This window comes from Plutella xylostella, chromosome 18, assembly GCF_932276165.1.
Source record: "Plutella xylostella chromosome 18, ilPluXylo3.1, whole genome shotgun sequence".
Classification (NCBI taxonomy): domain Eukaryota; kingdom Metazoa; phylum Arthropoda; class Insecta; order Lepidoptera; family Plutellidae; genus Plutella; species Plutella xylostella.
In genome coordinates this window covers 8544676-8569152 of record NC_063998.1, presented here as the reverse complement: position 1 = coordinate 8569152, position 24477 = coordinate 8544676, and the positions used below count along the sequence as shown (strand labels likewise).

The 24477-nt window shown below is 40.3% G+C and overlaps 2 protein-coding genes across 3 annotated transcripts in view; one reads left to right on the top strand and one right to left on the bottom strand.

The window, feature by feature from the left end:
- The window catches only part of LOC105390508 (xanthine dehydrogenase 1), a 60473-nt gene extending 50159 nt beyond the window's left edge, over positions 1–10314 (top strand). Inside the window, exons 21-28 of the mRNA XM_048627467.1 lie at positions 2732–2882; positions 4163–4420; positions 4890–4961; positions 5355–5494; positions 6853–7132; positions 8181–8306; positions 9343–9484; positions 9926–10314. Coding sequence (XP_048483424.1) covers positions 2732–2882; positions 4163–4420; positions 4890–4961; positions 5355–5494; positions 6853–7132; positions 8181–8306; positions 9343–9484; positions 9926–10053 — 1297 coding nt within the window. The 3' untranslated portion in view covers positions 10054–10314. The remainder of the gene's footprint in view (positions 1–2731; positions 2883–4162; positions 4421–4889; positions 4962–5354; positions 5495–6852; positions 7133–8180; positions 8307–9342; positions 9485–9925) is intronic.
- A 1631-nt stretch (positions 10315–11945) lies between these two features.
- LOC105384359 (UDP-glucosyltransferase 2) lies at positions 11946–24178 on the bottom strand. 2 transcript variants are annotated; one of them, XM_048627465.1, is made up of 5 exons: positions 24044–24178; positions 23074–23257; positions 17724–18221; positions 13819–14047; positions 11946–12652 (listed from the first exon to the last, which is right to left on the bottom strand). In XM_048627465.1, exons 1-5 carry the CDS (start codon positions 24112–24114, stop codon positions 12078–12080), a joined length of 1557 nt encoding a protein of 518 aa, XP_048483422.1. In that variant the 5' UTR covers positions 24115–24178; the 3' UTR covers positions 11946–12077. The 2 variants fall into 2 exon arrangements, with proteins under 2 accessions (XP_048483422.1, XP_048483423.1); XM_048627466.1 differs by lacking the exons at positions 23074–23257; positions 24044–24178 and adding an exon at positions 20404–20635.
- Positions 24179–24477: the final 299 nt, after the last annotated feature.

The following is a 24477-nucleotide window of genomic DNA, read 5'->3' as shown; positions in this document are numbered from 1 at the left end:
CGCCTCTAATGGAAACTATCACACATAATGTATGCAGATGACAGGATAAAACGTAAACTTTTTTTTCGTTTTCATAAATAGCCAAACCCGTACTAGAGGGTCAGTAAAGGAGAAAAGTATTACATTCACACTGAAAGATTTTACCGGAACCGGAAGACGTCAAATAGGTGTTACAAATCCACTTTTATGTAACAATCAAGCTCTTTTAAGAGGCTTCAGCTGAAATTATGTATATTCGTACGCAATGTCGGGTCTGGCGTAAATATAACTAGGTATTTAGTACGACATTTTGTAAATAAATATCAGTTCCGTGAGTATGTGTGTATATGTTTAGGAAAAATTTGGTGCTTTTCTAAGGAACTTTTTAATTGTCCGTGAGTGTACCTAGTAGGATTCCAACGGCATTTTCTTTAGTAATTCACGTGGTGGCATAAGTCGCAGTTGGTGTGAACCTGCACATATGTTTTCACACGTACGCGGTTCTTTTTCACGTTAATAATTCACATAGTTCATTGCGGATCGATGGAAATTATTACCTCAACCCCTTTATGGATGTCAAAGTTTCCACAATAATTATATATGACACATATTTTACCCTTGAACTCAAATGGTATATACGATCCTGATTTTAAATAAGGATTATTTTAATCTGCACTATGTTTATCAAGTGTTGCTATTGCGTAAATATATTATTTATGGATTCGACTGTACTTTGTGTCTTCAAAATGTTTCTTTTAAAACCAACATGTGTTGTTAAAACTGGGTTCTCAATATATTGGACTGGCTAGTCCTAGTATGTGAGTGCTTGTATGTCGGTATTATTTAAATAATAACGTATTATATAAAACATAATTATTATTGACTTGCAGAAGTAAGTCTCATTTTCAACAATGCATATAAATATACATACATAGGTATGCTCACGACTGTAATCCCCGAAGGGGTAGTCAGAGGTGACTCCGCACAAATAATATAAAAAATCTGAATAAGATAGGTAGTAAAGAAGAAAATCTGATTGATGCCCCCACTTTTCAACCCCGGGGTCTAGAAAAATGAACACCTACTTAGGTATGTGAGTATAGGCCTCTCTAGCTTTTACGTGATGGAGAGTTTGCAAAAAAAACTTTTGATGAATCAGAACGAGATTTAAAAAAATATATAATGTCTGTTTTTTTATAACATTAAGTTTGATTGTAAAACTATCATCAATGAAGCTATTAAATAAACATAGAAGTTAAGAGACTTTATCAAATCATAAGGTAAAAAATGCTTTAGAATATACCGTATTATTTATTTCACACTAAAAAACAGCACAGCTAATCAGCTTTAATTTCCAGTCAAAAATAGAAACATACAGAATATATTTTTGCTAACGGTACTTTAGGAGCATATCCATGAATGTTTGAAATACCACTCGGGGGGTCGCGAGACTTCTCCCAGTCTTGTTGCGTGACAGGTGTCTACTGGCGTGCTGGTACTGGCTCCAGACATGACGAAATTCACAGATTTAAGGCTGCGACTGCGGGCAATTCTCGACCACCCGCTTGAAGCCACCCCTGAGAGGGTCACTCTCTAAATCGACTGTCTAAGGGCCAGTTTTTTGATCCGTGGTCAACTTTAACCATTAGTCAAGTCACTTGTCAAGCATGACAGTTGCATACAAATTTGAGTGGTTTTTAACTAATGGTCGCCATTTTTGACCAATGGTTGAGTTAACTAGGGATCAAAAAACTGGCCCTATCTCGTTGTATTAAGCGTGGCGATTGCGTGACAATTCTCGTTCGTTCTTTCGTCGATTTCGAAAGTGACCCGCTGTAGTGGCGTATCATAATAATATATTATAATTATCATAATGCAATAAAAATTGTGTCTATTTTAAAACTAATATTCTAACACTATGTTGTAGTTGTAGTAGTAGCAAGACTATTTACTACATTTCTTTTTGTGTCGAAATCTTAATGCGGTGTACAGAAGGTAAAAATACAAGGTTTTGCAATCAATAGTAGAGTTGTAAATTCGTCGCCCGTGTAAAATGTAAATTCGTCGCCCGTGTAAAATTATCTCATAAGGAGTAAAATTTGAACTTAAGTTGGTATGAAGCTTTCCTAAGCATTCATAGAATATAAGCTTTTATGACCTGAAAATAACCTCAAAAAATCCTGTAGTGCAAACCGCAGACACTTTCATCCTATGAGAAGGAACTTAATATGAAGTGAAAACTTTTAAGTGAATTTTCTTATCTTTATCTCTCTCAGCGTTCCTGGCAGTTTCTTTAATTCTTTTCCTATTAACTTTTTGATTCAACTGTTTATTCAGTATACTGCTAGGCTATTTTAACCTCCTGAACTAAAGGAGAGTAGTTTTGTACAATTTATTCAATAATTACAGAATTATGGGTATGGCTATCTACCGTAACGTACTGTACTGTGTCCTTCCGCTATATTTAAAAAGGAGAAAATATTTGATTGTTAGTATTGAATTGTCATAAGAGTATTAGACTGATTTTTCAAATGCTTTCACCAGCATAAAGCTACATCACCTCTGAGCTTTTACAGGTCATGCGAATCTCGCGCGATAAATCCATGTGAAATTATCATCATCACAACCCATCACATCCCCACTGCTGGGTGCTGAGGCATCGCCCTCCTTCCAATTAAGGAAGAGTATGATGTAAGGCCTATGCCTTGCGAAGTAATTGAATGACTATAAAGACTGTATACCTTGTTTCCAGTGAATGGAAGGAGAAGGTCGAGATCGAGGACCACGAGGAGGACGACACCATCACGTACAAGAAGCGGGACACCTTCTACTTCAACCAAGAGAAGTCGGGCCCTGGGCTGACGGGGGAAGAGGTCATCACCATGCCACACGTCTTCATGCTGGTGAGTTTAGTGGGGTTACCACCACCAAACATTGGCTATTAACATTCCTTAAGCAGCGTCCCGTCGCTCGTCGGCTCAAGTTTCCGTCAGTTTCATACAAGTTACGATAGATTTGACAAGGATTATTGATTTTTAGCGTTCGGTGGTGATAACCCTACATCTGTAGAGTTATTGTTCAAGTAGCTGTTTCCCGCAACGCCTGAAAAAAGTTTTGTCCAGTTTTGGGAATTCCGGGATGTAAAGTGGTCTATATAATTTTAACCTATGGTGTCAGCTTCCTACCTTCTTCAAAATTCCTCTGGCAATTATAGAGGTAGTAACTATGTCTCAATTTTATTCGGTTTCAAGAAGTTCCAATCAGAAATATAAATACTTGTTTGGTCACGTAACCATTACTGAGCACGACTGAATATGAACCTAATTCGATCCTGTAATAAAACATGACGATATCTACGCAAATAATTATAGAAAGTCCTTCAGTATAATTATGTATCCAAGTTAATTCTCAGAATCTTAAAGCCTTTACGGCTTCTTTTGACGCAAAACTCGCAGGCAAAGGCTAGTTTCCAGATAAATATAACTCAGTTTTCTGAATCGTGCAATATTTCCTGTCAGTTGAATTGGACGCGATGTCCGCAGCGGAATTTCCCTCCGGGGTCCGGCTGAGAACTGAATTTATGTTAAGTTTTACATTTGGCTTCCGGTTATATGCAGACTTTGTTAGTGTCTATTGTTCTCTTGCGATATTAAAAGCTTTCGAAGATACCTACAATGATTTTTTTACTGCCTTAGTTTTTGTAGTTAATATTGAGTATGATTCATTGCCTATCTAACATGACTGTCATGTGTAATTGTGTGTCTATACATGATGGTCAAGTAGCTCCAAAAAAATTACGTCTCTGCATTCAGATCCTATTTCTACCATCGCACTGTTTAACGGAACCAAATAACACATCATCAGCAGTCGTTCTATGTGCCTATCCAACTTCTTACTCGTATCTCATATACGTGACGCTTAGTGCTACAGGTACATATTCTTCTTCACGCTTCCCTATAATTCCCCTCCTCCACGGCTCTTCCCTAGCTCTGTACGAAAGTACTAGAACAGAATAGAATATTATATAAATCATAAATACCTACATACAAATTATAGAAATAATACACGATAAGCTCCCTTATCTTTAAGAGCGATCTCTTACAGACAACCTACTAGGTATGTTTCTTCCACCAGACTTCCACTCGTAAGCTACCACCTCACAAACCAAACCCCACACCAACAGGCAATGGCCACAGTGGTCTCCCGAGAGAAGCCGGCCATGATGAACATGATCGGGAAGGCCATCAACGGGATCTTCGACAACCCCGCCGATGTCTTCATCAGGGTCAAGGCTCTGGACATCATGTTCCGAGGCACCATGATCAATTGCGCCAGGACCGAGTTTGCTCCGAAGGCTGTGTGCACGGCGCTGAAGAAGGAAGCTGTTAATGGACTTGTGATGGAGCCTAATAATCAGTTTAGGTTCTCTTTGTTTGGGTCGGTAAGTCTATAGATGTTGGGCATAATAATATTTTTAAAACCTATCGATAAAGTATTCATTACATATTTATATACCCAAAGCCATAATAGGCAATGCAATATTTTGAAAGTGAAACTGCTATACCAACCTATGATTTTTAATGTTACTGGAGCTGTAGATATGTACATTCTGCTAGATCAACGCGGAAGGAAACCAAGTTAAACTTTGGCAGCACCAGCGAGTGTGCTTTTTTGGTTCTGACCAATTACAATGTTGGGGAGAAAAAATTGCGACTGAACCAACCAATTAGAACTGGTAAATTAGGCACAGTCGCCTAAGGCGCGAATCTGTAATTAGCTTTTAGTTTTTGTCCCCACTGACTGGCCAATCACTGCAATAAATCGACCTAATCTTATGTAAGAGCATAATAATATTCCCCTCACACCCCCAACCCTCAACTCTCCACTACAAACCTCACCCTCTCTTCCAGCGCAACGGCACCATCGACCCGCACGTGGTGACGGTGAAGCGCGGCATCAAGAACGTTATGGACGTGGGCCAGGTTAGTAGTAAAACTAATTACTAAAGGTTGATAGGTTCGCACAGGATTTAACTAAGAGTAAAGCAGATGTTGCCGTAGGTCCCGGTTGCTGCTTGGACAGTCGTTAAGCCTAGTCAGAGGCCTTCGGGCAACTAGAAAACATCTGACAGTCGGGTTACTCGGGTTGACCACTTACTCATCAACTCTCTCAGCACAAGCTTGCTTGTGGTCCACCAACCCGCACTAGGCCATCGTGCGTGGTGGACTAGACCTACAAATCCATCCTTCATTGGAAGGAGACCCATGCTCCATAAGTGATTGGTAAACACAACCATGTCAACCATAGCCTGATGAAGAATGCATCCGGCAGCGCTATCTAGTAAAAATAACAGTAAACAAATTCTTCAAACGCAGGTGGTGGCCATCGACGGCAAGCCGCAACAAGACGTGTGGCGGGACCACTGCAACGAGTACCAGGGCACCGACGGGACCGTGTTCCCGCCTTTCCTGACCGAACATGATCGGCTGCAGTCGTTTTCTGGAGATCTGTGCAGGTGAGTTTAGTCGTATGTGACCAATGCCTATATGTTATATTGGACCGACGACCTTACCTTAGACAGGTTGTCGGTAGTGGCTGTTGTGGCGCTCCTTGGGAGATGTCCAGCAGTGGACGATTACGGGCGTATGATGATGATAAGGAATCTCGTAATTTATATGTACTATAGCTGTTCCCGCAAGCTTCGCTTCGCCTTAAAAAGTTTTCCCGTGGGAATTCCGGGATAAAAAGTAGCCTATGTTCTTTCTCAGCGTCTAGACCATATGTATACCAAATTTCATTCATCTTAACTAATATTATAAATGCGAAAGTAACTGTGTCTGTCTGTCTGTTACTCTTTCACGCCAAAAGTACTTCAGTAGACAGACAGACACAGTTACTTTCGCATTTATAATATTAGTTAAGATAATTAAGATATAGTTCCCTTATTCAATACGAGTATTGTGTCACAATTCCTACATTATAATATTAGTCTTTACATAAATAAGACTTTCGGACTGACTGAGATTTAACCTACATGAGTAAGCTCAGAATTTTCATCTTCGTAATAAAATTAACCCTCGCTTTTTCATATAAATTGTGAGAAGTCGGAATGTATAATTTTAATTGTGTTAAAGTCGAGTTGACCCCAAACCTCAGAGGTAGAAAATTAGAATGATTATCGCACGTTGCCTTCAAGCTCATTTCAGTTGGAACCTTACGTAACCGGATTTATTTGAATATATGTACTGCTTCAGAACAATAAAAATATGATATGACCTGGATTGACCTGGCTTCTTCCTAAGTACCTAGTTGGTTTATCTAGCTTTAGTTAATGAAAAATTAACGGCTACCAACTAAGGAATTGTTATTATAATATCGCTTTCCATTTTGAATATATATTTAATACAATGAATAAACCAATAATAAACGCTAGAAATCAGAGATCCTATTAGATATAAAATCATAGCGGAAGATGATAAATATTCTTAGAGAAATTGAATAACCCAAATAACAAGCACGTTTTACTTCTCCTGTATCCATAGTTTTCAGGTTGCTACTGAAATTACGGTTTTAATTAAAACAATCGTCTGTTCTTTCATGTAGCGAATGCTCATTAAAGGCGAAGGTCGGGGGATTCATTCAGCAATTCAGAATTGATGTCGTTGTGGGACTTGTGGGCCGAATATTTTGGGCTTTGTGTTATAATCCTACCAAAACAGAAATGTAAATAAGTTACCTTCTAGGTTTTACCTTCGGGCTTCACGAAGCTTTTGTAGTTGAAGGGGTCTAATCTGAAGGGAAATTGTATTTATTCTTAACTTATTAATAAGATAGATCATTGATTTCTCCTAATAACCTTAAACTTTCCACCAGGTCCTTCAAACCGTGGTACCAAAAGAAGTCCTTCTACCGAGGCATAACCACCCACCGCTACATCGCCAACATCGGGGACTTCGCCAACGACCCTGAGCTGAACTGCTTCTGCGACGGACCCTGCCCTCCGAAGGGTCTGATGGACCTGATGAAGTGCATGAAGGCTCCCATGTACGCGTCCATGCCACATTTCCTGGATAGTGATCCGGAGCTACTGAAGAATGTCAAAGGACTGAACCCTGATGTAAATGAGCATGGCATTGAGATTGATTTTGAACCGGTGAGTGCTAGCAAATTTTAATATACTCGGGAGCAATTTAAAAGTTCCAGTGACATAAGGAACGGCAGTGTCAGGTGGATTTTTTTTATTGCTTGTGAATCGTGACTCTTCAGTGACGTATACTTTATACAAAACATCCTACACACACACCCTACATAGTCAGCTACTAACGATAATCTTACTGTTGACAAACTAGCTCAAGGGAGAAACCTATATCCAGCATTCTTGAATATCATATCAACTTATTTTAACTATCAAATGATAAAATGTGCAAATAAAAGTGTTCAAATGTAGCGTATCTTGTAGTACAGCTGTAAATGTAGCCAATAATTACGTTTTAGTAACTCGTTTGTACCTTCAAGTTTTCCCGACCTAATCTTGCCCTAGCGAATTGAATGTAAGTTAATTTACAAGGCTACGATATTCCCGTAATTGCTATCGACCCTTAAAAATACTGAGTGGTTAACGTAAGTGCCCTGGTTAGGTCTTCCAGATCACAGTACCAGCTGTTTCGTTCACAGCCGTGATTACAGTTACAGCTAATACTCGTATAATTTCAGATAGGTACTTCCACATCAAAGGTCTGTTTGTAAATTGCGGTAGGCACTGCCTTGATGCGCTATTTTAGTCGAATGGTTCATCAAACGGAAAGTTTTTGGACTTTGAAGCTACTCTGAGTGTCCCTGAGTAATATAATCTATTTTGTTGCTTTTGTTTTCCTTCTTTCTTTTTGTCGAGAACCATTTCTATAATTGCAATCATCATCATAATAATGCACGGCTGGAAATAGGCTTCCTTTATTCATCATCCAACCCTGCAGGATATCTGTCCAAGATGAATGAACATGATGAATCCCCTGGATTAATCTGTCATCCACGACTTCTTCCATACCACAAATAAAGTCCAACAATGGTTACTTTGCAACTGCACTATTTTCGATGTTGGCAGTTGTGTCTGTTACAAAGTTAGCGATTACGGACTAGTAAAAGACTGGTAATAGTGTTGTTGCTTTTTTAAATAATAATAATATAATTCTGATTGTCTACAGATCAGTGGAACCCCGATGGTGGCCAACCAGCGCGTGCAATTCAACATGCAGCTGTTAAAGCACGACAAGGTGGAACTCCTCAACAATCTACCCGACACCATCGTGCCACTGTTCTGGATCGATGAAGTAAGTTCTAGAAGAGACTCGAAAGTGTTTAGTGCTTTTTAGAATAGGCGATTATAGTACGGTTAGCAAATAAAATCACTTATCGTATCACTACACTGTTTCATGGTGCCACGTCATAATTAATGTAGGTACTCGTACTCCACTAATGCAAATTGGTTTAAAAATTTGCTGTGATTGATTGGTGTTGCATAAAAGATATACTATGTCTAAAGGGGATGACTATCTGAGGGAAATTAAGCATAACTTTAGTGTTACGACTTCAGAAAATTTTAGAAAAAGCAAGGGTTTAAGAATGAATCCCTGAGCGACTCCCTTTCGGCTTAATACTACTTTTGCAACACCCGGTATAACAATAAAACATATTGTCCTTGACCACCCTTGACCTTGACACGTAGCTTTATAAACCGTATAAATCAATGCAAAAATGTGCAATATTCCATTTAAGTGGTGACCGCCACGTCGTCATAATAATGGACTTTAATTTATCAATTATGCTGATTGCTATGGGAAACTCTTCACGTGAGTTGTTAAACTAGAATACTGTATTTCTGAAATGTTGTATGTCTTTTTTATAAAAGGTGAATCGAGATTCTTTCCGTATGATTTAGGTACCAAAATACTTTCTTCAAAATTGTCAATGCAGGGCTCCTTTCTTTCTACTCTCGTTTCTTTAAGAGTAGAGCGGATTTATAATAGCATTATGCGCATGGTGATAAAAACGCAAATTCACTCTCACTATGTTGCATTGCACAGCATAGCGATCACGAGTGGAGCTGACGACAGTAATTCGTTAGGCAAGTCACCAGACTTTGTACCTATGCGTTTTGTTCAAGTTTTGTTAGTTTCTCACGTTACTGTCAGGGGCGCTGAATAAGATGTTATTCAAATTGTTATAGATATACGCAAGATACACGCTAGCGGCTTGACTAGACAGTCGGTACTTGCGATCGCTATGCAATTAAAGAAGGGTAATATAAATATAATTAAAATCGATAGTAATATATAGTCAATGGTTACAATGCCTTGCTTATTCCAGGGTCTCGCCTTAAACAAGACCTTCGTGAATATGCTGAAGTTCCAGCTGTTCTACCCGAAGAAGGCGGTGGGGGTGATCAAGTGGCTGCTGGTCACGTTCGGGGGATTCGGTCTCATCGGATGCACCATCTACCACTACAAAGGTAGGAAGATGAGGACGGTGTGTTGAGAGTTTTGTTTTACTTGTGCTTGTTAGCGTATCATGGTTTTTATTAGACCTTGTAAAAGAAATTTAAATAGAAGGAAAACATCATCATGAGGAAACATCGTCAGACGACCGAATGGTGTAGATATAGCGGTTAGTGACCCTTACTGCTACGCCGAAGGTCCCCAGTTCTAAATATTTGTACTCGGATTGTGTTCCGTCGATATGGGTACGTATACGTATAAATGTCTATGTAGATTATCAATTATCCGAAACCCATATACCTAACAGGCTCTGCCTAGTTTGGGGTCGGGCGGTCGTGAACAAATTAATACGAAAAGTGGGTGGCTGACTTGGAGATCACTCCTGACTACCTACTATCCTTTTACTCTTATTTACATCATTACTTTTACCCTCATCTTTTCCTCCACACCCACAGACCGCATAATGAGTTTCGCATCCAGCCCCGGCTCTGCAGCAGTGACGAAGGTCAAGCCTGAAGAAGTGGAACAGAAGGATGTCAGCGTCATCGGACAACCCCAGGAGCCGGCCAAAATCAACATGTAATCGATTGTTCGGCGACTCCTCAAGGTCTATGTTGTTTGGAGTCGCCAGGCCAGAGTGGGGTATACTGGGGTGGCGACCAAGTTTTTTGTTTACACTGTAAGGAAGGCTCGGCAAAGGATGTGAATGTGAGACTGATAGCTGAGTGGGTATTATTTATGAGCGTAGGTCAATCTTATTTTCGATTCGAAGTCCTGGATGCGTCATAACATAATTTTTCATATTAGTAGGTTGCTTGTTAGTTAAATAAAATTTGATTAATTTGAAAAAAAAATATTCAAGGCTTACTTATAAAGTTTAGATTATTAAGCGATTTATTGGTATGGGAACCCAAGTAAGTACCTAAGTAACTAGGTACGTTTTTAGGGTTCCGTAGCCAAAATGGCAAAAACGGAACCCTTATAGTTTCGTCATGTCCGTCTGTCCGTCTGTCACAGTCGATTTACTCGGAAACTATAAGTACTACAGTGATGAAATTTGATGGGAATATGTGTTGTATGAACCGCTACAAAAATATGACACTAAATAGTAAAAAAAAGAATTGGGGGTGGGGCCCCCCATACATGTAACTGAGGGATGAAATTTTTTTTTCGATGTACATACCCGTGTGGGGTATCAATGGAAAGGTCTTTCAAAATGATATAAAGTTTTCTAAAAAACATTTTTCTTAAAGTGAACGGTTTTTGAGATATCAGCTCTCAAAGTCGTAAAAAGTATGTCCCCCCCCCTCTATTTTTATAACTACGGGGTATAAAATTCTAAAAAAAATAGAGGTGATGCATGCTAATTAACTCTTTCAACGATTTTTGGTTTGATCAAAGTATCTCTTATAGTTTTTGAGATAGGTGACATAATAAGTTTATTATATTTGCTGCTACGGAACCCTTTGTGCGCGAGCCCGACTCGCACTTGGCCGGTTTTTATTGTAGGCAATAAACACACTCCGTTGCGTTTTCTATTTTTATTTAGAAGGCACTTTAATTTTAGTTAAATAATTTTATTTTTATGTGTGGGATCACATGATTTACCTACTATACTTAAGTCTAGTCTAAACAATGAAAAAGTAATTAATAACTCATTATAGTTTAAATTTTGGTTTAATTTTACTTTCATGTTGCAATTTTTACTAAGTAAAGTGCAGTAGCAAAAACTTACTTTAGATACCTACCTAATTGTTGGCAAAGGAATAAAATAAATAGTTAAGTACTTATATTTTGATTCCGATAGTTAAAAGAATTGATGCTGTTACACAGCAAAAAGTATTGGCTGTAATCGATGAATATATTTATTTTAATTTTAATAAGTGATTGGTGTTTTCTTTAGCATACCTAATTGAGTAATTAATACTTGTAACAGTGCCCTTACATATTAGGTATGTAATTTAGTCTACGGTTCAACAGAAACTATTCCGTTATTTTTATTATCTAAACATGTGGTGTATATTTTTATTACATATTGGGATGTCACGAGTTTTACAGCGGCAATTCTTCGCCGGCGGTATTGGATTGTTGCTATTTTGTAATAAATCCACTCTATTCGTTCCAAGAAGGATTCCTAGTTTTATGAAGTGCCTGGATACAACGGAATTTTCTAGACTACAAGAATATTCATGATAGAGGTAACGTTTCGGACTTTATTATTCTGGAATAGGTATTCCCGCGAGCTTTTTTCCCTCATGATCACCGGTTTTATTTCACATTTTGTTTGCTGATTTATTTCCCAAATCAACATTGTTACTAACACATTGTATGGATTTAATAATCTGAAAATAAATTGATTTATTATTAAATCTCACTCATTTGGCATATTTCATAGTAGATAATTAATTGATAATATCTATCGATTTTATTTATTTCAGGCATTATTTTTAGCATGGAAATGAAACTATCAAGACATAAAAATAATTTTTTAATTACTTTAGCCTTACAAACTATCGAGTATTTACAATTTTTTACACACCCTGCCGCCCGTATCACACAATGGTAACTTTCATGGTAACTGTACATTCACATCACATTAATTATTATCTACAACTTCTTCTTCATCATTATATTATTATTATTTGTATGATCCATCATCTTCTTCTCCTTTAGACATTTCGTTTGCTCTACTGTTCTGCCGTGGAGTAATTCTGCTAATCTTTTAAAACTAGCTCGTAAAACGTAAGACATTGTAGCGAAGATTATACAGCACGCTACTATAAATAGGGCTGCCACATCCAGCATATGATACTGGAAGTAGTTCAAATCCTTAGCTGGCGATTGAAGATGATACGCGCCCTTATGCCGTATCACGTATTCCGTCCAGTACACGGCTCTGTCTAACGGACTTTCCTTCTGGTCTCTAAGAAGGATTTGTCTCTTCATAACCTCAATCCTGTACTTTGGTTCTTCTATGACCTCTTTGATGGCTTTGTAGAGCTGGTCGGATGATAGTCCTCTGAGCTCGATCTTCTTGGCGTAGCCATCTGCTTCGGCCTTGGCAGCGTTGGCGTCGTGGTCGCAGAACACTGGCATGGTGACGACGGGCACGCCGTGGTACACTGTCTCGTACATGCTGAGAAGGCCACCGTGGGTTACGAAAGCCTTGATCTTTGGATGACCTGGAATTGGAAAGAGATTGTTTGTTATTAATGTCTTGATTCTGGGGTGCATGAAAGGAGGGTCCTGAAGTTACCTATCACCTGGTCTTTATATACGGCCGGCGCACCCGGCTGGCTTATCCTTTACACCAAGGTGATTACCTAACCCAGTCCATCTCTAGTGTTCATAACCGACAACCGCAACAGATCATCGTCATATTTGTGAACATAGACCAGAAACCTTAATTTAAACTTAATGCCATCAGCTCAAGGTCCCAAAGAATATTTTAATATTTGTACCGGGGTTAAGAAGTCACTTCAAAGTTGTCGGGGCGTTACTATGCTAAAGATGCTAAATACTCTAAATATACAACAAATAGCACACACCTACAAATGGTAAAAGAGGTGTTAAATATAAAATCAAATACATTACAATAGATATTAAGAAATATAATGTGTTGTGGACGACCTTGTATCTTTTTTACACTAAACGTAAGTATTTCTTTCGCAATTTTCTTTATTTTCTTGTACATAGATTGATTTATAATGCTATATATATAGATATATATATATATATATATATATATATATATATATATATATTTATTATTATATAAGAACATAGTTACATATATAAATAATCCTTGATAAACCTACGACTGTATATTTTGACCTGCCTCAATCACTGACAAAGCTCCACCAATATTTTCAATACACGAAAATATTGGCTTCGCTTCTAATGGCAGTCGTTTGGGTCTTTTAATTACCGCAATGAAAATTAAGCCTCTTCCGCCAACCTAACAATTCTCCATAATATTACGTTTCCGATTGCGTCGTAAATGTAACCCAATAGTCAATAGGCCAGCCATAATCAGCGGTTATTGGATTTTAATAAAACTTTACTAGCTTAGCAAAACAAACATAGCCGGATGGACCAGCAAGCTTATGGTGCCTACATTGTAAAAAGCTGGTTAACAGCACCGATTGATATCTCTATCTATTTTAGCAGCGGTAGCAGCTTTCTACGTGTATTACACTTTTAGATAGGCCAGGCTAGATAGGATAGGTAGTTAGATGATTGGACAGAGAGTTGTGGCGACCTTGAGCTAGCGCGTTAGAGAATTTTTGAGTTTGGTCACGTCTTAAATTGCTAGCCCTACAGCAGACTTTAACAAACACTCGCTTACCAAGCAAATCCTGTTGCGGCAGCCACTTCCTCAGCATCACGTTGGGAGGCACCTCGGTCATGTTCTGGTCGGCCTCATGCTTCCACAGCACACGCTGCGGCAGGCGGCCCAGGGCTCTGGTGAACAGGCGATGGGCGGCCGGAGGCATGCTGGCGGCTCGGACTGACGAGCCCATCGAGACGAAGATGAAGCCCGCGTCGCCGGCTCCGGAGATCCAGTCTTCTAGGTCCTGTGGGTGGAGGGGTGTTGAGGGTTTTGGGAAGATAGGGTGACAGTCGGATGGCGAAGAAGTCGATCGGTGCCTCTGATTGGGGTGCAAGAATCCTGTGTTCGATTCCCGGCCGGAACAGGTATTTATTTTCTGGTTTGAGTGTTGGCATCTGTAATGTGATATCTAATCCACCTGCCAAGCGTGGAGATTACGGCAATAACGATCTAGTTTTGGAGGATCCCTGACAGTGGAATATTTACTGGCATTTTTATACGTGTTTTATGTAGGTTGTAGCAAAAGTGATATTCTAAGACGAAAATCCATACAAACTTTGTTGTTTAGTGATTATTTTTCGCACGGGCATTTTTTACGCATAAATTCCATAGCCAATTAACATAGAAAGTCTGGATTAAAAGCTCAGACACTCTCTTTTGGCTTAAAATACTATTTTTGTAATAGCCTGCCCCTGTAGGTACTGAACAAGCAATCATTCATCGTAATGCGTATTTGTATTGCATTGCTACACGGAAAACTCAAAACCCAACGCTTGAGTGTCAACGTATTACATATTCACGTTTGGTTGAGAACGCAATGAAAAATATAAAATTCCGGATAAAACAAACAAGCATTTTTATGGTTTCAAAAAAGTAAAATGTTTTACTTTCCGCGAATTGAACTTTTTGCTTGTTGCGGTTTCGTTCGGCTTTACCCGTTTTTTTATTGATACACCAATGGATGATATATTATCATTACTAATGAATTATATATTATCAACTGCCTACTTTATATGACGCAATATTTATTTCATTCAGTACTATACCTAATCACACTTTCGGAAGACGAATCGAGATATTATTTTATCTCCAATCTCCAATTATATTTATACATTTATAGGCCATATTTACTAAAATATCTCATCTTCCAAACTATCGTATTCTCTATGTCGCCTAATAAGTTACGACAGCGGGGAGCATAATCCTACTACAAGCTTCTACAAATTACCTGAGTAATGGCAGTAAATTACCTACAAGATACTACAGCGCTCTGAAGCATACCTTTAGTCCAGCCCAACACGGTTTTCTAAAACAAAGATCCACGGTCTCCAACCTTTTAATTTTTAGTGACTTTGTTACAAGTAAGCTGAATAATGGTGATCAAGTCGACACAATATACACGGATTACAGCAAAGCGTTCGACCGAATAGACCATTGTTTACTCCTGAACAAGCTTCATCTTGCTGGCATTAGAGGTAATTTATTCAGATGGTTTACATCCTATGTTAGCAATAGGTCTCAGGCGGTAGTACTTAATGGTTACACTTCTGCTTGGAGAAACATCCCTTCTGGAGTACCACAGGGTTCTCTGTTAGGTCCATTGCTGTTTATTGTTTTCATCGGCGACATTGACTCCTGTTTTAAAAATTCCTCCCACTTACTTTTTGCAGACGACATGAAAGTATTTGCGGTCGTCAACAATGCTGCTGATGCCTTACGTCTCCAAGAGGATATCTGTAGACTTGACCACTATTGTGCGAGTAACAAGTTAGACCTTAATGTCGCCAAGTGCTACTGTGTTACCTTTTCTAGAAAGAGACATTTGTTCGAAGCTTCTTACACAATCAAGGGTCATAACCTAGCAAGGGCGCTCTCATCGCGTGATCTAGGTGTCACCTATGATAGCAAATTGCTATTTGACCAGCATATTGACAATATTGTTAGTAAAGCGTCCAAATCTCTTGGCTTTATCATGCGAGCCTCTAAGCCTTTCAAATCAATGAAGACTGTAAAGCTGCTGTACTGCGCGTATGTTCGAAGTCATCTTGAATATGCCAGTCAGATTTGGAACCCTCAATACGAGGTTTATATTAATAGGCTGGAGAAGATACAGAGGAAGTTCACACGCTACATCGGATTTAAATTTAAGATTCCCTACACCGACTACGAACACCGCTGTGAACGCCTCCATCTCCTTCCCCTCAAACTGCGTAGGACAGTAGCCGACGTTATTTTCTTTTTTAAAATAATTAGAGGTCACATAGATTGTCCGGAGCTGCTTCAGATGGTAAACTTCAATGTCCCAACTAGACCATCCAGGAAATTCAAAACCCTGCACATACCCGCTTGCAGCACTAACTTTCGGCAAAACTTCTTTTCTATACGAACAAGTAATGCAATTAACAGTCTCTGCAACTCAAGCGAGGTCGATATATTTGGCAGTAGTTTAGAAACGGTTAAAGAAACTTATATACGCAATTTCGTATCGTCTTTGGCGTAGCGGCAGTAGAAGTGAATTACCTTTAAGCAGTGTCATGTTTCTTTGTATAATTGTTTTATGTTTAAGTTTTATGTATGAGTTTAGGTAAGTATACATTTAGACTTGTTTTTAATGTAGGAAGGTACAACCTACTATATAAATTCTTGATTAATTAAGTTATTTAGTTAAAATTTAGATACCTAGTTATATAATCATATTGTAGTGTAATAATTAAGTATAGCAATTAGCAAATTACTCTGTTAAGTAATTGTTAGCATAATTAAGTATGAGTGTAGGTACAATCATGTGTTCTTTATTATTGTATTAAGTTTTGTATCAGTGAAAACTGATAATTGGCTTTTAGCTATACGTTTTAATTGCTATCCAATTATTAATAGCTGTAAGTTTTCCGTAAATGTAAAATAAAATAAAATAAAATAAAATAAGATTTACAGGAAAGCAATGAATTACGCAGAGACGTCCGACGAGTAAACTGTGACATTGCCCTACATTTTCCGTGATTACACAATGTCTTGGGGTCACCATGGAAGAATATATGGGTTATTTAAAAGAATAAGAGCACGTCCCGTGGGCATAATGACTCATTTTCTTCTGTCTGTGTGTTTTTGGCCAGCCACAATTTATTAGATAGCTTCGCCTTTGCGTTTGATGTGATTATGTCCTTGAAATTATAACTCACAGGGGCCTTACCTATTCCTACTTTTCTTAGTTTATTCAACAGCGCATAAAGCGGGGACTACTCGAAGCAAACATTGCGTCTTTACGGGATTCCCCGAAATGACTTTGCTTTTGATTCTGAGACGTAGGACAGAGATATTTCAAATTAGTTAGGACAAGATAGTACAGTTGAGATGCCTAGAAGTAGCTTCAAAGAGATTTTAGTCTTAAGCGGTGAAATCAGCCTTGCGATTATCACAACAGCTGGAAACTCAAGTGAAAACAAATACACTGAAAATTTAATTGTAAACTTTATCTCGGAGACAAAGCTCGAGAATGCTCGTGTGTTTCTTGCTGACACAGTGAGCTGTGTTGAAGTTTCGAGAACCCAATTGGGATTTCACATTTGCTTTTCATTTATACTCGTATATAAACTTAGCGATTGTAAGTAGTTATTTTAGTTTTAGGTAGCTGGTTGAGGAAAGCCAGTATGAAGGTTTCCTTTTAAATGATGAAATATGTTACCGAATTAGTAACTAAGTAGTCTTTGTGACTGTAGGTATTAGTATTAAGTTTAGTTATAATCCTACCTACTTAATCTAGCACATTCTGGGACTGTTGCTAATCTTATTGGCTAATCCGTTCACCTCAGGGAAAACCCTCTAGCTCTAGTGTTTGTCACCGACATTCCAACGCGACGAATATATACGTACTTAATAAATAATTAGGTATATAAACATCAACTACTCGTAGTAATACTTACAGCATCCAAAGGCTTCGCTTCTTTACAATGAATGCAGGCGATCTCGGCCACATTCGGTAGATACGGTCTTGAATACGACACCGAATAGTGTCCATTCTGCAGAATGAAGCTCACATTCTTTCCCATATCATACACATGTGGCATCTTACTTCCAAAATGCGCTCTCAACACCCCTTGAAGTATGGACACGCTGAACGAATGCATCACAACTGTGGCCAAGTTGTAGGCAGCGTTTAATGCTCGGTCGAACAGATTCATCTGATCAGTAAAGCCGCGTCCAAAGAATGGCGTGACGGAGTAGGGGGCTGGGCTTCCAGCGATGGATAAAGAGACGGTGTAGAAGCCAACGGTGTTGATGTAGATGAAGGGGACCTTCAGTTTGTAGACGATGCCCATGGCGCATTCTGGGTAGGCGCCGTCGAGGATGATGAGATCGAAGGTCCTTCCTGAGCGCAGGAAGGATCTGGTCTCTATGTCGCTGAGGAAAGCTTCGCATGCCTGGAAGAGAGAATAAAAGTGATGTGAGTATTTACACGGTTATCGTATGGTAAACATAATTGTTATAAGTAATCATATATCATAGTTCTTGATATCTATTAGATTTTCTAGAGTTATTTATTTTTACAGACATTTGGCTCTTGATTATTGGGTGTGCTTGAGGGATGGTGATAGACTAGCCGTCCATTTATTTCTGTAATATTTTAATTGCCCAATGGAACATATCCTACTAATATGGTCATCCGGTAATGAATCAAACCTGGATTTTTCGGTACAGCAATCTGCGTCACTAACTAACCCATAGACATGAAAGTAATATGTACTTATAAGCAGTGGCGGCTGCACCTTAAGTGCGCCCGTGCAACGCACTACCATTTAAAAACCTTCTAAATATGTAGGTACCTTCCTTCTTCCTATACCATACTAGACTAGGTAGGTACTAGGTACGTCTAAAGAAAACTTCACAAAAATACCAATATAACAACCGTAATACCTACCCTAAACAGAAATTACATAAATCATTCGAACGTTACGAGTTAAATTAAATCGAGCTGGCCTATTTTGATTTCTACTGCGAAAGAATTAGATCTTATTTTTGCTTGAACAAAAACGGCCTCGTGCGCTCGGATTGTCGCACGGAGCGAGCTCCTACACATAGTATGAAACAGGATGGAAATCGCCCGGCGCGTGAGACGGAAGATGCTCAGTACAAACTGTATGCAGTTCTAGGATAAATTCGTGCGCCGCACGCGACCGGAAATTGCCGAAATCATACGAATGACGCCACGGGAGGCGCGGGCGGCGGCCTTGACCGGTGGCGTGACCTACGAACGATGCACTTGTCAAGTTGTCATGTCATTGTCGCAGTTTCACCTTTCGCGCGCGAATACGTAATTAATTTGTTACTCTAATTACTTATTAACTAAGAAAGTAGTAAATATTTCGTGAGTGTATATGTGTGTGTGTGAGTGAAAATGAGTGCAAAATACAATATGGACTTCATAAAAAGCAGTAGGACATTTCAAAATAGACTGGACATTTAAATCTGCTGGGCCGCCTCGGCCTTTTCTCATCTTAAAACAGGAGTGCAAAACAAAAAAATAAACTTATACCTGAATCTTCAAAAGTGAAATGTACAATAAATAGAAATGGTTATGTGGATGTGAGAGACTAAATGCTTTATTTTGCTTTCCGTGTGTTGTTTTCGTTTCGGCGGAGAGGCAATTTCGCGTCAAAAAAGGAACGCAGAATGGATTTAAAATATAAATAAGGTAAAATATACTTATATTTTTTTTACTTTCAATTGTAATAGGTACCTAATCTATTTTTCTTCCAAAATTTACTAAACCCATAAAGTGCACCACCGGGTATCTGAGGCACCAGCCGCCACTGCTTATAAGTACTTATTAATTCCATGCCCATAGAACGACGCGGAATCGGGTGTACCGCAATAAACTGTGATCTCAGCATCGTGATAAGGTATAATTAGGTCAATACTTTTTATATATGCAAGTTACTTAAATTACTGAAATATGGGACCCCTGTGGCTATTGTAGTTTGGTGGCCCAGTAAACCAATATTATCCTCTTTGCATGTCGCTTCGTAATTTTAATAAAAACAATATAATCCATAATGTATTCCGAGGAGACCTATAAAACGAAAATTGAAAACATTGTTTGCTAAATGAAAATTGCTATACAATGCATAAATATGAATTCTCGTAAGAGATTAAAATCAAGTTAATTAACCGTCACAAGCTTTTAATATAAAAGGCATTTACGATTATTAATTGTAAAAGCTCAACATAATGTTAATGTCAATTTTTGAACGGTGTTATTTTTCGAGTCATATTATTTATGCATGCTTCATTATGAAAGTTACATAACGAAATCCTGAAAGAACTATAACATATTATAATGAACTGACCTGGTAGTAAGATAAACGAGAAACAGTGTTTTCAACTGACGTTGAAGTGTTTCTCTGTCAACATTATAGCTCCGACCGCAAGTAAGGGGCGACAAGCTCAACTACATTGTTCAATACTTTAATGACTCAAAATGCGTCACCCCCTTTGGTCTTTCAACCCTTCCATATAGCGCACGATGATTCACGTTTTTTCGTCCTTCGACACTTCTTTTCTACGCCTACTCTCCTAATAGTCTCTAAAAGCCCTCATAGTTACCTCATATCCATAGCGCACGATGTCCGCGGGCTGCAGCGGCTCCTGGCCGCGCATCCTGGCGCCGACCAGGTCCCAGTCCGTGTAGCCGCGCACGTAGGACGCGAGCGAGCGCGGCGCCACCTCCTCCAGCCCCGCCAGGTGGAAGTCAGGGGGAACCAGCTCTACTATGACTGCTGTTGTAGTGTTTTGAAAGAGCGCGCCTTTTTTTGGTCCTTCGACCCGTCTTTTTCTATGCCTATCGTCCTAATAGTAGCCGACTCCTCATATAGTTACCTCATATCCATACTAGACGTTTTTAAGTGCGCGCTTTCTTTCGTCCTTCGATCCTTTTTTTACACCTTTATCTCTGCGTCGTCTCATAGTTACCTCATATCCATACCGTACGATGTCTCAACTGCTCTTTTCCAAGACATTTGAAAGTGCGTACCTTCTTTCCTCCTTCGACGCTACTTTTTCTACGCCTACTCTCCTAATAGTCTCTAAAAGCCCTCATAGTTACCTCATATCCATAGCGCACGATGTCCGCGGGCTGCAGCGGCTCCTGGCCACGCATCCTGGCGCCGACCAGGTCCCAGTCCGTGTAGCCGCGCACGTAGGACGCGAGCGAGCGCGGCGCCACCTCCTCCAGCCCCGCCAGGTGGAAGTCAGGGGGCACCAGCTCAACTATGACTGTTCTAGTGTTTTGAAAGAGCGTGACGTATTTTGGCCCTTTGATCCGTCTTTTTCTATGCCTATCGTCCTAATACTCGTAGTAGCCGACTCCTCTAGTTACCTCATATCCATACGAGACTTTTTTAAGAGCGCGCCTTTTTTTCGTCCTGCGATCCGTCTTTTACTACGCCTATTCTCACAATAACCTCCGCATCGTCTTATAGTTGTTACCTCATATCCATACCGCACGATGTCTCAACTGCTCTTGTTCAAGATATTTGAAAGTGCGTGCCTTTTTTTGTCCTTCAATCCTTCTTTTCTATGCCAACTCTCCTAATAGTCTCTAAAAGCCCTCACAGTTACCTCATATCCATAGCGCACGATGTCCGCGGGCTGCAGCGGCTCCTGGCCGCGCATCCTGGCGCCGACCAGGTCCCAGTCCGTGTAGCCGCGCACGTAGGACGCGAGCGAGCGCGGCGCCACCTCCTCCAGCCCCGCCAGGTGGAAGTCAGGGGGCACCAGCTCTACTGCTCTTGTTCGAGAGTTTTGAAAGTGCGTGACGTATTTTGGTCCTTCGACCCGTCTTTTTCTATGCGTATCGTCCAAATAGTAGCCGACTCTTCATATAGTTACCTCATATCCATACGAGACTTTTTTAAGTGAGCGCCTTTTTTTGTCCTTCGACCCTTCTTTTACACCTTTTCTCACTATGATCTCTGCCTCGTTTTATAGTTAGGTACCTCATATCGATAGCGCGCGATGTCTAAACTGCTCTTGTTCAAGACATTTGAAAGTGCGTGCCTTTTTCGTCCTTAAATTCTTCTCTTCTACGCCTGCTCTCCTAATAGTCTCTAAAAGCCCTCATAGTTACCTCATATCCATAGCGCACGATGTCCGCGGGCTGCAGCGGCTCCTGGCCGCGCATCCTGGCGCCGACCAGGTCCCAGTCCGTGTAGCCGCGCACGTAGGACGCGAGCGAGCGCGGCGCCACCTCCTCCAGCCCCGCCAGGTGGAAGTCAGGGGGCACCAGCTCAACTATGACTGCTGTTCTAGTGTTTTGAAAGAGCGCGCCTTTTTTTGGTCCTACGACCCGTCTTTTACTATGCCTATCGTCCAAATAGTAGCAGACTCCTCAATATAGTTACCTCCATATTAGAAGATTTTAAGTGCGCGCCTTTTTTTGTCCTTCTATCTGTCTTTTTCTACGCCTATTCTCACAATAAGCTTCGGATCGTCTTATAGTTACCTCATATCCATACCGCACGACGGCTCAACTGCTCTTGTACAAGCATTTTGAAAGTGCGCGCCTTTTTTTCGTCCTTCGACCCTACTTTTTCTACCCCATATTCTGTTACAAGTCTCCAATTCTCGTCACAATTACCTCATACGAGTATCCATAGCGCACGATGTCCGCGGGCTGCAGCGGCTCCTGGCCGCGCATCCTGGCGCCGACCAGGTCCCAGTCCGTGTAGCCGCGCACGTAGGACGCGAGCGAGCGCGGCGCCACCTCCTCCAGCCCCGCCAGGGGGGAGTCAGGGGGCACCAGCTCAACTATGACTGCTGTTCTAGTGTTTTGAAAGAGCGCAACGTTTTTGGTCCTTCGATCCTTACTTTTTTACGCCTATCCGTGTAATAGCAGCCCACTCCTTATACAGGGTGTTGCAAAATTGGTATACTAAGCCGAAACCTACATGTGCAGCATGGTATATCTAAGCCCTAAAAATTCTGATTTCAGTTTCAGGCTTAGATATACCATGCTGCACATGTAGGTTTCGGCTTAGTATACCCTTTTTGCAACACCCTGTATAGTTACTGATATCCATACTAGAGTTTTTAAAGTGCGCTTTTTTGCGTCTTTTTGTTACTTTTATTGTAAAAGTATCTGAGGACAAGTGGAACCAAGACGAGCTAAGCGAAATGTTAGCGACTGTGCCTACCTTTTCTCGAAGCGCTTCGTCCTTCGAATCTTCTTTTTCTACGCCTATTCTCTTACAAGTCTCCAATTCTCATCACAATTACCTCATATCCATAGCGCACGATGTCGGCGGGCTGCAGCGGCTCCTGGCCGCGCATCCTGGCGCCGACCAGGTCCCAGTCCGTGTAGCCGCGCACGTAGGACGCGAGCGAGCGCGGCGCCACCTCCTCCAGCCCCGCCAGGTGGAAGTCAGGGGGGAACGCGCTGAAGAAGGTTATGTTGTGGTTTCTGGGGATGAGAGATGGATGTTGTTATTGGTGTGGTTGTATTTTTTGTTTGTAATGAAAGTTGGCGTAGTTGCAAAAAGGGCATACTAAGCCGAAAGGGGGTGACTCAGAGAATCATTATGAACAACTTTTGGTCTATGAGTTTTGGAAATTCAAATAAAAAAAGTAATTTATTTTATATTTTAGAAGATAAAAAAATAGGAGACAGTTTTTTTCCTTTCTTAATTAAACGACTTAGGGCCAGTTTTTTGATCCCTAGTTAACTCAACCATTGGTCAAAAATGGCTACCATTAGTTAAAATCCAACAAAATTCGTATGCAGCTGTCATGTTTGACAAGTGACTTGACTAATGGTTAAAGTTGACTACGGATCAAAAAACTCGGCCTTAGATAAACTGCATTAGCCTTCAGTGGTCGGGGGCGACATATTCTCTAGAGAAGCATGACGTCACAGAGTATGTGGTGCTAGGCTAGATTCCCTTTTTGCGCTATCGTTAGGTGCTTCTAACTACACTGAGGGGATCTAGGACACTCGATGCGGGTTTCACAATATTATTAAAGTTAATCCTTCGAGTGGCATCGTATGCAAAAATATACTCTTTGCGGCCGCTATTCGAATTCGTTATCGACGTCGATAAACTCGTTTAACGCGTTTCAACAATCACATCGCCGTATTTTTTACGAATTGTGATATAGTGACGTTAATTAACGTCGATAACGAATCCGTGTATCGGCAGCTCTGTAGTGTTGATAACAAGTATGAAGTCAATAACAGTAGTAAGCATACCTTCGTATAAGCCCCCTGGCGAGTTCCCAGAAGGGTATCTTGTGCGACTTGGTCCCGCCCAGCGTGACCATGAGGACGTCGGATCCGGCCGCCGCGCCCAGCACCAGCGGCAGCACCAGTGCCCACGCACACCGCATCTGTGGACAAACAAGAGGTATGGTTAATATACAGGGTGTTGCGAAAAGGGTATAGCTACAGAGCCGAAAGGGTGACTCAGGCGAGGCGGTCAGTCTGCGGACAAACAAGAGGTATGCTTAACTTAATATACAGGGTTCTTCAAACAAGGTATACTGTAACAGGTAAGCCGAAAGAAGGTGACTCAGGGGGTCATTCTGGTCAAATTTTGGTCTATATGTTTTGAAAATTCATGAAAAAAAACCTTTTCCATAGCCTTTATGCAAAACTCTGTATAATATTATGATAGGCAAGCGTAG

Excerpts from the sequence above, each read along its gene's own strand:
- LOC105384359 (XM_048627465.1), bottom strand. The coding sequence starts at position 24,114 with ATGGTCACGCTGGGCGGGACCAAGTCGCACAAGATACCCTTCTGGGAA. Across the intron at positions 14,048-17,723 it reads AAGCGAAGCCTTTGGATGCT|GACCTAGAAGACTGGATCTC; the intron begins GTAAGTATTACT and ends CTCCACCCACAG. Across the intron at positions 12,653-13,818 it reads GCCGCAACAGGATTTGCTTG|GTCATCCAAAGATCAAGGCT; the intron begins GTAAGCGAGTGT and ends TTCCAATTCCAG.